Raw genomic sequence first — 13,646 nt, forward strand, 5'->3', positions numbered from 1 at the left:
TGATATAATAGTATTGACAGTTTATGATTTAGGATTTAAAATTATAGAGTTTAAGATTTAATTACAATTGTTTTAAAGTGAGTATGATGAAATTTAAATAATTTTCATTAAGTTGATAAAAAAATATTTTGATATAATAGTGATTTGTGCATAGTATATTTTTTTATTAAAGTGAAATAGTTAATTTTTGACACTATAATAACCACTAAATAATTTTTACATATGGTAACAACTACTAAATAATTTTTATATATTATAGTAGTTACTAATAGTTGTTATACAATTATATTTAAACCCTAAATCTTAAAATATTAAATTATAAATCATAAATATTATTATATATAAAAATCTATCTTCAAAATTATTTAAATTTTTAAAAAATTACTATAATTTATGTTTTTTTTTGCCCTATTTTTAATGATTAATCAACCATTTTGTCCATGAAAAATAAAAAAATGGGGTCCGCGTCGCCGTGACGCGTGCTAACCGCATTCCACCCTTGAAACGACTCGGCAGCCGCATCGTATTTATTTAACTCCAATCGCTTCGTTGCTCTCGATCGCCGCAGTTCTTTTCTCACAAGCGACAGCGACCTCCACTTCTTCTTTTACTCCACCTCCTCCCGGATTTTTGGAGTCTCAAATTCGCGATTGGGTTCCTTTTTTCCATCGATTTGTTCCTGCCGTCATCCCTCTCGATCCATCGGCCATCTCGAGAAGTTCTAGATCCGTAAATTTTCAATTAAGAAGCTGTTGGACGCCGAAATCTGTACCCTAAGAATCGAAGCGCTGACCTGCCCCTTCGTTCTTCGCCTTGTCTCTCTCTCTCTCTCTCTCAAGCGATAGGATCGCTTCGGCGCCTTCGGCGTCGTCAACCCTCAGGATCTTTTTCCTGACTTCGTCTTCCTTGGTCCAGATCTCATCTTCAGGGATGTCAGAGAAGTTCTCGCCGGCGCTGCGGCTCGTGGATCTCAACGATTTTATCGCACCATCGCAGGACTGCATCGTTTCGCTCAAGACCGTAAACTCCAAACACAACAAAGTTGAGATACTCAATCCCATAAAGTGAAAAAGACAAACTGTTCCCTTAATTTTTATTGTAAAGTTTTGGTAGATAACTAGTACATATTATTAGATGAAGTTTTGACTCAATGTTTTGTTACTGACGTCCTTTTATAGTCTTCTTCATGGAAATCGTGTAAGAAAACTTGAGAAATTTCTATGTTCTTTTGGCGTGTAAGCTACTTATGAAAAAATTGAAGAAGTGCAGTCAAAATTGCAGGAAGATTTTAGAAGATTTTTTTTCATTGCAAAGAGGTGCTACTTGCATATTTTCTGTTTGAATGGGGCAACTTAGGTGATGAATGGTTATTGAACAAATATGTTTTGTTTGTGATACGGCAAATTGAATCAACTCTTGTACTGATAGTTGTTCATTGCATTATTCTACTAAGAGATTACATTTTAAACATTCAAATTAGATATTGATATCAACCATAATCACAAACTATTAACATTATTTTTCTTTGTGTTATGTGAAATATATTGACAATTGCTAAGCAAAAAAATAGCCTAGATGTGTACACAAGGATAAGCTAGTGTCTCAGCTCTTTCTCAATGCATCAGCATGTGGTTTTTCATTTTTTTTTTGTTAATTTATGTTTATTATTAATTATTCTTGTAGAGCCAAGAGAAACCCAACTTTATCAACCAACCATCACAAACAGAAGCTGTCAAAATTTCACTGAAGGACTGTTTAGCATGCAGGTACTTGACTAAGATATGATTATTTATCAGCATCATTTAGTTCACTCGGTGCAAGAAAAAAAGTCTCATACACTTCATTCGGTGAAAAAAAAAATGTTTGTCAATGTAGCATTGATGTTTTTTCAGTTTATTAGACTCTCATGTTCTTTACTTGGAGAAACTGTAAAAATTGAAAGAAAAAATTTGGTTTATTTGTTGTAGAAAAGATGCTAATTATTTTTATTTCTCTTGTTTATTAGACCGGATAAATGTTGTTGATTCTGAGTTCCTACCAAGAGAAACAAAATTCAATCTAAATAGAGAAAATGACAACTATACCAATATAGAGTTGGAAGAGTAGAGATAATAGCAAGTGTAGGTCTCATGTTCTACTTCCTAGAGATTGATGAGTTGTTTATGTTATGGGAAAATTTTAAAGGCATATGCTCAGTGTGTTTAAGACAGGTTGTGCTCTAGAGCGTATGCAACATTTATTTTGGTCATTTCTTTGGGGATTATGGTTCAAAGGCATAATACACATAGTTTTGTCCAAAGATTTCAAAGCACCTGAGCTTCTCTTTTGCTTGGTTGGCTTATTGAGTCGTCATTATTGTGATGCCCTTGTGTGGTCAAGGAAGATTATTTATGTTATCAGAAAGTGTCAAGAACAATGCTATAGCTCCAATGCCAACCTCATTGTTTTTATTCACTGTTTTCATTTTTTTTAAAAAAAAATCCTATTTGTTGTTCAATGCAAGATGTATGTTCCCATATTTAGTGCCAGTTATATGGATCTTGTTTTGTCATTGGCCTCAATGTCTATTTAAGTCATGGTGTTAGTAATACATGATCATTTTAGATCATTGCTTTGAAAACAGTGTTTGTTTTGCATATTCACCTGAATATGCTCCTATAGTGGTTCATCGTGTCTTAGGGGTTTGCAAAAACCATTATACAGCTCATTGATGGGTTTTGCACAAACTATTATATAGCTCATTGATTATCTATTATATCGTGTACAGGGTTTCATAGCATGTAGCTACGTAACCATACATATTGTTTTAACTTCAATTGACAATTATAAGGTCTTAGCCAATAAATATTTGTCAAGCCCATAACTGTAAACTACCTACAACAATTGGCAAGAAAATGCCCATATTGTCTATCCCTTTGGTTTCCCCTATTTTCACATCTCTTATAACAAATGAGGAATGTGAAAGTTTGATTGTTAATGTGTCTGATAATTTTCTTCTAAATAAATCAATCAACAACCTTTGGCTTTTTTGACCTGACTAATATTTATTTATTTGTTAAATCTTAGAATCTGAATTATTATTTGCATTTGTTTCCCTATTTTAAGGCGGATGTGAACTACCTTCTTACAATTTATATCAATTATCAATAAATAACAAGAAGTCATGCTACCTATTATTTGAATCAGTCAAGTTTTAGGTAACTGTTTAAATTACCTCATTTAAAAATATCATGCGTTTTCAATAGGGTCTTTTATACACTCACATATGTGCTAGCATTTCCATGTTTATAATATGCAATAAATCACTTGGTTCTAGCCCATGCTTTTTAAAACCTGAATTGAGATATATCTTTTAGTTATGCTCAAAATAATTTAGCCTTGCTCTGCTGATCTCATATTTAACCCTAATTGATACATCTCTTCAAATTAGATAACCTATAAATTCTCTACGAAATAATCCATACCTCTGTGACTTATTTTGCACTTAATTTTATATAGTCAACTGCATTTAATTGCAATTTTATATACTAAGTCCCAGCTTAAACGATTCAGGTGCTAGTGAAAAATTCATAAATATATGACAATTTCCTTCTGCAAGAGTTGTATTTGTTGGTTGGTTAATATTTTTAATTCCTTTTTGTAGTGGTTGCATAACTTCTGCTGAGACAGTTATGCTTGAGAAGCAAAGTTTGGATGAATTTTTGGCTCACATTAATTCAGGCAATCATGTTATTATATCTATATCCCCACAATCAAGAGCATCCTTAGCTGCTTATTTTGACCTCTCTCCAATCCAGGTTCTGATTCAATTTGTTTATTTTTGTTATTCTTTATTTATCTGCCAAATATTTGTAAAAATTGTATTGTTCATACAATCATATGGTAATTTTACTTTTCACATGATAAGAAGTGATATATTATATATAGTCATTTTTTCTCCTAATATTAGAGCAATTTATTTTCTATTCTTAGATACTTTCATCTGAGAGGATTAATGTGTGCACTTTCTGTTGCTCTAATATTATTGTTTCTTTCTTTTAAATTTATGCAGCAATAGTTAATTGAGAAGAAAAATAGCCATTATGTCACTTGTAAATTGTAACGCCACAAAATGCAAGGGTGGACAGGACACCAGGGTGTAGCTTTATCTTCATGATCACTATAATTTTGTTGAGTTTTATGAATCTGTTCCTGGTCATCATCTAGCTATGTTAATCCACAGCTATCTTGAGTTAGCTAACATTCACCCTCAATTGAAGTTTATGCAAGCTATATTGTTGTAATACTTCTAATTGGAAGTTTTAAATCACTTCTCATTACTAACCAAGATTATAAGTTGTTTTAAATCACTTCTAATTTACTATTCTACTAACTAATTTTCCATTCTCACCTGTTAATCTTTTTTGCACATAATTTTCTTGGAAGTTTATTTTAGATGCACTAGATGTTGGAAACAAAGATAGCAAACAATTGACATTTTTATTGAAGGAAAGTTTTTTCTCATGGTTTCAATCCCTTATCATATATGCCATAGTATTTTTATGCTTCTAATTAAGTGTAAAAACAATTTCCACTTAGGTCTGCAAGCTTTGGATTGTGGTATATAATTATTTGGTCTTTGGAGAGGAAATAGTTCTTTTATATGAAAAGGAATAGTTGAATATGCAAGCAACTATGTGTTGATTTGCAGTTTCCTGAAATTATTCTAAGTTTATGTTTTTAGTCAATATGCAAAAAGTATATGAATAACTTAATGTAATTTCAGGTTCTTAGAAAACTAACCACCTTCTTCAAGTCTTTGGGAGCAAAAGCTGTTTTTGATACTAGTTCTAGCCGGGATGTGTCACTTGTTGAATTATGTAATGAGTTTATATCTCGTTACCAGCATCAGCATGGACATAATTTCCCTATCATCTCATCGGCATGTCCAGGTAAATTCTTTATCTACATGTCTTCAATAATCATAGCTTGAAGATGTCTATGCTTTTTTAGGGCATATGTTTAGTTGTTTTCTTGTTCCAATTTTGTGAAAGATGTTATTTCCTTTTTTTGACAACTTTAAAGGAGTATACTGCAATTTACATTGTAACTGAAATCTAGAAATACATGTTTCTCATTGGTCATAGAAATATAATAGGTTGGTGGTTGATGCAATGTACACAATTAGCACTGCACTCTACATTGTTAAAAACAGAGTCAAGGAATTCATTGTCATATGGACAAAGCCACACAGCTGATAGCACTGCACTCAACATTGTTAAAAACAAATTATGATAAATGTTTTAATCTTTACAATATACTCTGCTCTGCATATTCCATTAATTAAAATAAAGGAAAATGTTATGGGAATCATAATACTTGTGCCCAAATTGATCAAACATCCTCCAAACTTCTCTGGAGAGTTTCTCTCTTCAATTTTTTTTCTTTATCAGGAAAGCATTCAGCATGATAAGTTCTTGATTTCTTTCTAGCATCTATAATCAAGTACATTTTTGGCTTCTTTTTATTTTTCTTGGATAATCTAATTTATTTTTAAGTAATCTAATGAATTGTGGTTTATTCTATTTTGACAAAGAAATAGAATTTTTCCTAAAGCAAATGCTTCTAAATCACAACCGTACAGAAGCTTCCCTAATGCCCTTTGAGCTTCCTTATTTTCCTTGTAGGTCTCATACTCTAACCCAACCAACCTCTTTCCCTTATCCGGATTTTGCCCCATTTGCCTAGCTACATTTTCTCTTCCTTGGACAGAGTATCAGGCTGCTAACATGCACATCTGCAAGTTCAAAAAGACTGGAGTCTAGGAGAAGTCCACGGTCTAGCATTTGTTATAGTTGGTATGATCAATTTTTGGAAACCCTGTATAATGAAGGTAAATCGTTGCAATAATCAAATGGAAAGATAAGCAAGGAAAATTTTATGCAAATTAATTACACATGTTGAGAACCTTCTTAATGTATTAAAGAGTAGCTACAGAAGTTGGGAACCTGCAAACCATTTTCTTATAAGGCACATTAGTTTCTGATAATCAGCAACTCCGTATTCCTGCACACTTTTCAATATTTTGGGAATAGGTGTTATATCGGTATTGCATGGAGAAACCTACTAGTCTCATCTATATAAAATGGTAACTGCTTTTGCAGTTTTTTTCCCTAATGTTGCCAAGTCACTACTCCAAGAGACACGTTTAAGATGGTACGGACATGTACTTAGACGACCAATAAATGCTCCAATTAGGCGATGTGAAACTATGATAAATAGGCATATCAAACGAGGAAGAGGAAGACCAAAAAAGACTTAGTTAGCAATAATAAAACAAGATAAAATTTATTTAAATATAGATGATGATATAATAGGAGATAGAGCTCAATGGCGTAAAAGGATTCATACAGCCGACCCTACCTAGTGGGAAAAGGCTTGGTTGTGGTTGTTGTTGTTGTTGTTGTTGTATGTTGCCAAGTCACTGGCCTTTAATTTTCTGGAGGAGCATTGCTCTATCATTCAAGAATACATTTGATTATGCTTTCACACTAGATTATTGTTCCTATATATTAAATAATTTTTCAATATCCAGGTTGGATTTGCTATGCCGAAAAAACACTTGGATCATATATCTTGCCCTACATTTCATCAGTGAAGAGCCCTCAGCAAACTATTGGTGCTGCTATCAAGCATCACGTCGTGCAAACAATGGGTTTCAAGTAAGTTTAACAATCAACATATGCATGAAAAATATTTAACTTCTAGTGAGTTTTCTTTCAAATTCTTACAATCATATGAAATAATAATTGTGCCAAATCTTACTGAACATTTTGAACTGTCACACTTCTTTTCTTTTTGATTCATATCAGAGTTGTGTCATTTTATACACAAACTGTAATGTGTTGTGCGATACAAATGGTGAATTATATAATTTTGTCAACTATCGTGAGAATTAGTTGGTGTTATGGTAAAATTGGCTATGTGAGTGAATATGCAAAGATCTAGGGGTTATTTGTAATGCACCACGTTCATAATAAAGATTGTATGTAAGTAGAAGGGGCTATCTAGAGATTTATGAGTAAATCCCTTCTAATCTCAACATGGTATTAGAGCCACTCAAGAATTCTTGTGCCTTTGTCTCATTGGCAGCTCGCCAAGCTCTCCACATGCACTGACCATTCGTGTTATTGACATTTAACCCTTGGAACTTCTCATTTGCGTTCTGTTCACTTGTGGAGACCTTTGTTGCTCATTCTTCTTTGTCTTTGATGATGTTAGGGGTTAATTTTGTTTGGAGTTTTGCATCTTCATGCAGAGGATTTGCTTTGTTGTGTTGTTGCTTGCTCTTCGTTAGAGTTGGATCGCGCTCAGCCTTTGTCACCATGTTCAGTTTGGTGCCAACATCGTCATGCAATGAAAGCCACAGTCATAGAAGCCATTATCCTCTCCAATCCATCTTTTTTTTCTTCTCAAGAATATGTGCTTGCCCATATTCATGTTTGTGAGCAACCATAGCAACTACAAACACAACCTTTCTTCTCCGCTTTGCTCAACAAACAATAATGGCACTAGCGTCATTCTTAATCTGATCCAATCTCAGTCTCATTCCAACATAGTTTTTAATCTAGGCCGGATTCAAATATTACTCAATTTGGGTCAACTGTTGTTCCTGGACTAGCATGATTCAGAGCCCTCTTGGCCAACTTCTTCTATGAGCAGATCTTAGTCCACAAGTGTAGGTTTTTGTTATGAACAATTAGATCCTGTTGGCTCACTACGAAGCTCAGTCTAGTTCAATTGATGTTGTTCCTACAAAGAAGTACTCAACGTTCCTTTGACTTTAGGCTATTAGTGTTTCATCCTAGTTTGCCAACTCGTTTGCCTATGGAGGTATCTGTATTGTTTATCTATGTTGTACCTCTGGTTGTCTCTTTGGATCCTAGACTTAAGAAATTGTTGATATACCTTTAGTAATATATACTTTCTCAACTCTCGCACCACTTGCACTCCTTATAATGACATGATAGACAATGGGTTTCCTCACCCAATAGTTGAAGGTATTGGAGATATTTCCCAATGTTACATTTATCTTTTGTCTTCTATATGTGGAACCTGCTATCTATCAATAAACATATCAGATCATTGATTGAATTGTTTTTCCACCTTTGGTGTTACTTTGTGTGCCTATTCAGAATTGGAGGATGAACAAGGTAATTGGTGTTAAGCATGAGTCTTGTGGATTGTATCAACTACGTGTGCCTCCATTGTCTTCTGCTCTCTTAGCTACATATTCTTAGATTTGGATAACCTTAACTACTTTCGTGATATATAGTTCCTCAGTCAAAAGATGACATTTATATCTCATGTTCTCGTTGTGTATGTATATACTGGATCTGCTCAAGAGGACTGACACGTTAAGGACTAAACTTCTAGATACTAGTGCCATAGTAGTACTAGAACAAGGGGAGCTACTAATTGATCTAGGGAAATACAAAATTCTGCTAGGAAAATTAAAAATAACTCACAGTAACTGGACATTTTGTGATTTGTTAGTTTCGTCAATTAGTTTTTAGAGAACCCATACCATGACCATTTATATGAGGATCCTATGTTATTTGATTGTACTCTAGGAAAAAATATGTTATTTCGTGAACAAGATCATCTCTAGGTCACAGGGTATCTAATGTAGATTGAGTAGCTTCCCCCACAAGTAGATGGGGTACTCTAATGCAGATTAAGTAGGTTCTCCTACAAGTAAATGATCTACATCCAGTTCTTGTGCTACCTTACGTCCTAGAATAACAAGAAGTAAACATTGGTGGCATGGTTGGGTGTAGATGAATAATATAGGTTGACAATCGAGTTATAAATGAGCTTATTTGGATTAAGCATCTAATTGCGGAATTATTAAACTCTTACAAAGCCAATACTTTTTCTGTGGCAATCAAGTTACGATGCATCTAACCTTAAGTATTGTTTTCATGAGAGCACAAAACATATAGAGACTAATTCACTTTAGCAAAGTGAAGGTCCAATCTAATGAGATCATTATGTTTAACAGATTCAGTGACCAAAACGTTAAGAGGATCTAGAGTTGAATATAATTATAATAAACCGAGTTTATACAATATATTGAAACCATCTTGAGGGAAGTGCTATGGACTAATTGAGTACGTGTGAATATGTAAGATCTAGTAGGCTATTTCTAATGGATCACATTCATAATAAAATCTACATGCAAGTAGACGGGGCTACCTAGAGTTACATGAGTAATAATTTCCCTGATCTCAATTGATGGAAATATAACTTCATAAGGTCATGAGTTAGTATAAATGAATGCCTTTTCTGATGACCTTCTGGACGCTGTCATTGGGAGGAAAATAGACCCTTTTTCAGATAGTTCATCATATGGTTGGTTTGTATGGTTATAGACATAAAGTTCTATATTCTCTTGACAATAAGCTTTTGGGTAAGTTGTTATCCAACTAAATCTAACATGATATCTTATTATTTTATTAAGAATCTACCCCCTTCACTAACTAATTTTGGTGAAGCCCAGAATGAAATTACGTTAATGTCCTTTTTTTTCACACCGAAAATAATTTCAAGGTTTATTAGTAATTTCCATAAACGCATCAATCAGGGATCTAAAATTCAAGACTTAGTTGCGGTGTATTATTTAGAAATTTTCTCATTAATCAATTAGTGATCTAGAGTTCGAGACTTAGCTGCGGCGTATTATTTGAAAATTTTCTCATTAATTAATTAGGGATCTAGAGTTCGAGACTGCGGTGTATTATTGAGAATTTTTCTCATTAATTAATTAGAAATTTAGAGTTCTCTTTAGTCCCACATCTTAGAATTGACAACACTGCGAGCAAAGAAGCTTCTATAAATACCTTGGGCCGGCGATGTTAGAAAGCATATTTTTTCGACTTTTTTGCTAAGATCAAGTATGATATTAAATTAATTTTTTATAAGGGAGAGTCCGTTACAGTAACTTCTGTTTGGATTCTCGAGTGTCACCCTAGCATTGCACTATTGCATGGGTCTAGCGCACCCTTATCCAATTTATCCAATTCATGGGCGGCCTTTTGGCTAATATTAAGTGTAGTATTTGTTCTTATCAGTTTAATATCTGATATAAAGAATTAAATTAATTTTTTATGAAGGAGAGTCCGTTATCTGCACGCATTCATGTATTATATTACACACTCTACTAGGGGCGGAGCCACATATAGCTTTGGTGGGTCAGTTGCCCCACCTCAATTTTTTGTAAGTACCCTAGAGGTGTATAAAATTATAAAAATATTAGTCTTGCCCAACTAAAAAAAAATAAAAGTAGGGGCAATACTCAAAAATTAAAACTATTTTCTATAGGTCAATTCTTCCTCTCTCAGATCTTTCCCTGCATTGCCCCGCTTGGTATAAGAGGCCTAACTCACGCAACGCGTGTGCACGATCGCTAGTAATTATGAATAATTAGTTTGAATCCAGGCATGTGTGTTTTCCTAACCGTCTAAGCTTTTGGATGGGTGGTTACCCAATCAAATCTAACACTATGTTAGGGTTGCGTTTATGCTCCTGCATTGGCCTAAGTGAAGATGAGACATATGGATGCATTGACCTTTGCTGTGCAAGCCCAAGTAATTGATTGACTACTAGAGCATTCACGTTTATTAGACTTTATTACCACCTATATCTTTTTAAGTAATTATCCTGCCTATTGTACTTTATATCATATTCAACATAAAGTAAAAAATTTCCTGCAATGTAGAATTATCTAGTAAATCTGTACTAGAAACTTTACCTTCTGTAAACTTGGTTTTTATTTTCCAAGTAAACTACGCTTTCAGTATCGATTGTGGAAATTGTCAGAACCTCTGATTTTGATCCTGCACTTTAGGTTTACTCATGAAAACTGATCATATTTCTATAGATACTCATTCTTTGACAAGATGCTATGACAATATTTATTCATGTCTTGTAGGCAGCATAATGTCTACCATGTCACTGTGATGCCTTGTTATGACAAAAAGCTTGAAGCTGTCAGGGATGATTTTGCCTTCTCAATAGATGAATTAGAAAATAGTAATCTCAACTCAGTCCCGAGGATACCAGAGGTTGATTCAGTTTTAACATCTGGCGAAGTTCTAGAATTGATAAAGGTTTTGCATGTTCCATTCATTTTGTTACTTCAATTTCTGGGTCACACAAGTCATCGATGTCTACTTTCTGGACCATGCAAGTTATCAGCTGTCCTAACTTTTTCAATTTCTTGTGCAGTTAAAATCAATGGATTTCAAGGCTTTGAAAGAAGCTCCTCTGGATAGCATGTAAGCTTGCTCTTGATTTTCTCTGTAGCTTTTAGAGAACAGTGACCTTTCATGTTTGTATATATTATTTATTGTGGAAAGGCTTTTTAGCAAGCTCCCTTTAGAAAGTTTATGAAATATGAAATTTCTATTGTCTGTCCAGTAGATACCTACTGCAAGCATTTCATTTTGGTTTGTCAGGTTTGTTAATGTCGATGAAGAGGGACACCTTTATGGGGTCTCAGGTGGTTCTGGAGGATATGCAGAAACAGTTTTTCGCCATGCTTCTAAAAGTCTTTTTGGAGTAGATATTCATGGACCACTTGAGTTTAGAACTATTCGCAATTCAGATTTCCAGGAAGTGACATTAGAAGTATGTTTCTAATCTCTTTCTTTGTAGTTGTTTAACTTTAACGTTTGCACTCTTAGGGCCCTTTTCTCTTGTTTCATTTTTCAGGTGGACGGTAAGACAGTTTTGAAGTTTGCACTGTGCTATGGATTCCGGAATTTGCAGAACATTGTAAGGAAGATCAAAATTGGGAAGTGTGATTATCATTTTCTTGAAGTTATGGCATGTCCATCAGGTGCTCTATTTGGTGACATTTGCTATGTTTTGCTTCAATTGAAGTTTGACTTAAGGTTTTTGACGATGTTTTATTCTCTTTATCAGGCTGCCTAAATGGTGGTGGCCAAATAAAACCAAAGGCTGGCCAGTCCGGAAAAGAACTAATCCAGCTATTGGACTCTGTGTATATGCAAGATGTAAGTTCCCTTATGAAGGATTTTTTGTTGAGAGTTTTCATTAATAATGAAATTCCAGTTGCATACTGTTTAGGATAATAAATTTATCCAAGTGAGCCAGCTTTATTCTTATTTTTGTCTCTTAATCAAAATAACAAAGTTTGATGGCTCCAATGCTGATCTGTTACTCACTGGAGGTTTGATCAGTATAGTACCTGGTACTGATTTCACCTCATCCCTTGTTGGTTTTATCAACTTTCATGACCAAAGTGGGTTGGATATAATCGCATTTGAGTGATTGAACTATTGACCAAAGTGGGTTGGATATAATCACATTTGAATGGTTTAATTTGTTCATGTATTTTTTTCTTTATGATAACTTTCATTAGATTGATCAAGGTATGAACATAATATAGCAATTTAGAGCTATTGCAGCTCCAAGAGGTCCGACAACCATATTTTATTTGACAAAATGTTATGCAAATGTGGTGAAAACTGATGTAATTGTCTCTATTTGTTAAAGATGTAATTTGTGTGGTTTTTTCCATTAGTTCCGGAACACTGTTAAATATAATTTGGTTGAATATTGGACAAGTGGACAGTAGCGACACAAGACTTCATCTTGTAACATGCAGTGATTTAGTAAATGCCCTTTGCGCTATTATTTGACATTTACCCTTGTTAATTGCCAGGTAGATGTTGCAGACCCGTTCAGTAATCCAATTGTGAAAAGATTGTACGATGAATGGCTAGAATATCCCGGTTCAGAGAAGGCGAGACAGTATTTGCATACGGAGTATCATCCTTTGGTCAAGAGTACAGCTTCTCAGCTGCACAACTGGTGATTGTTTCTTTTTTTTTACGGTACTTGGGATTCTATATTCCAATTTCCACTGGGGGACCTGAAGGTGGTGTTCCTATAGTCCACAACCTGTTCTAACCTGCAAAATGATCGAAGGTGGTGCTGCAATAAACAAAATGTGTTCTGACATATAAAATGATCACCATACTATACCAGTACTCCATGTTAACCTTAATGTAGTGTAGAATCAATTTTCCTAGAGTAGATATTTTGTTCTCGTCAAATATGTTTCTAGAATCTTTTTTGTAAAGTGGAAGCATCGTCTACGCATGTATAAAATTTTTGGCCTGTCGTTTTTTTTTTAATCCTGTATAAGATTTGACGCTGATTATTGATACTAGAACAGCAGTTATGTAAAGCTACCAAAAAGATAGATTGCAAGTATTGGAAGCAATGTGCCTACTCCAAGCACTCCCTATTGGATTTCCAGGAAACAACATGCTCAGCTATTTTCCACACAAAGGGCTCACCTCGAGCATTCCCCAGTGGATTTCGATAACTTCATGCTCAACTATTTTACACGGAACGCCAATCTGATAGTGTCATCGATAAAGGAAAAAGGGCCAGGTAATCTGTTAAGCTAGTCGGATGAAGTGAACATAGTGATCAAGTCAATCATATCAGGCGATGACAGTTGACTAATTGAGCTGAGACCTGTCAAGAGAGCTGAAACAACTGTAGTTATTCTTTTGTCGTGGCAGCCAAAGGCAACTGTAGTGTGAACATCGCATTCTTGAGACCAACCA

General features: G+C 34.3%; 1 protein-coding gene and 2 pseudogenes across 1 annotated transcript; all 3 read left to right on the forward strand.

Annotated features, from left to right (window-relative positions):
* Positions 1-533: 533 nt before the first annotated feature.
* On the forward strand, positions 534-13,205 carry LOC121988361 (protein NAR1-like). The gene is made up of 12 exons (XM_042541730.1): positions 534-815; positions 916-1,041; positions 1,684-1,766; positions 3,644-3,797; positions 4,766-4,931; positions 6,575-6,701; positions 10,973-11,150; positions 11,269-11,318; positions 11,499-11,670; positions 11,755-11,881; positions 11,968-12,059; positions 12,731-13,205. Exons 2-12 carry the CDS (start codon positions 931-933, stop codon positions 12,881-12,883), a joined length of 1,413 nt encoding a protein of 470 aa, XP_042397664.1. The 5' UTR covers positions 534-815; positions 916-930; the 3' UTR covers positions 12,884-13,205.
* Positions 9,906-10,047, forward strand: LOC121993509 (annotated as a pseudogene).
* Positions 10,060-10,218, forward strand: LOC121993499 (annotated as a pseudogene).
* Positions 13,206-13,646: the final 441 nt, after the last annotated feature.

The sequence above is a fragment of the Zingiber officinale genome, chromosome 6B, assembly GCF_018446385.1.
Source record: "Zingiber officinale cultivar Zhangliang chromosome 6B, Zo_v1.1, whole genome shotgun sequence".
Lineage (NCBI taxonomy): Eukaryota > Viridiplantae > Streptophyta > Magnoliopsida > Zingiberales > Zingiberaceae > Zingiber > Zingiber officinale.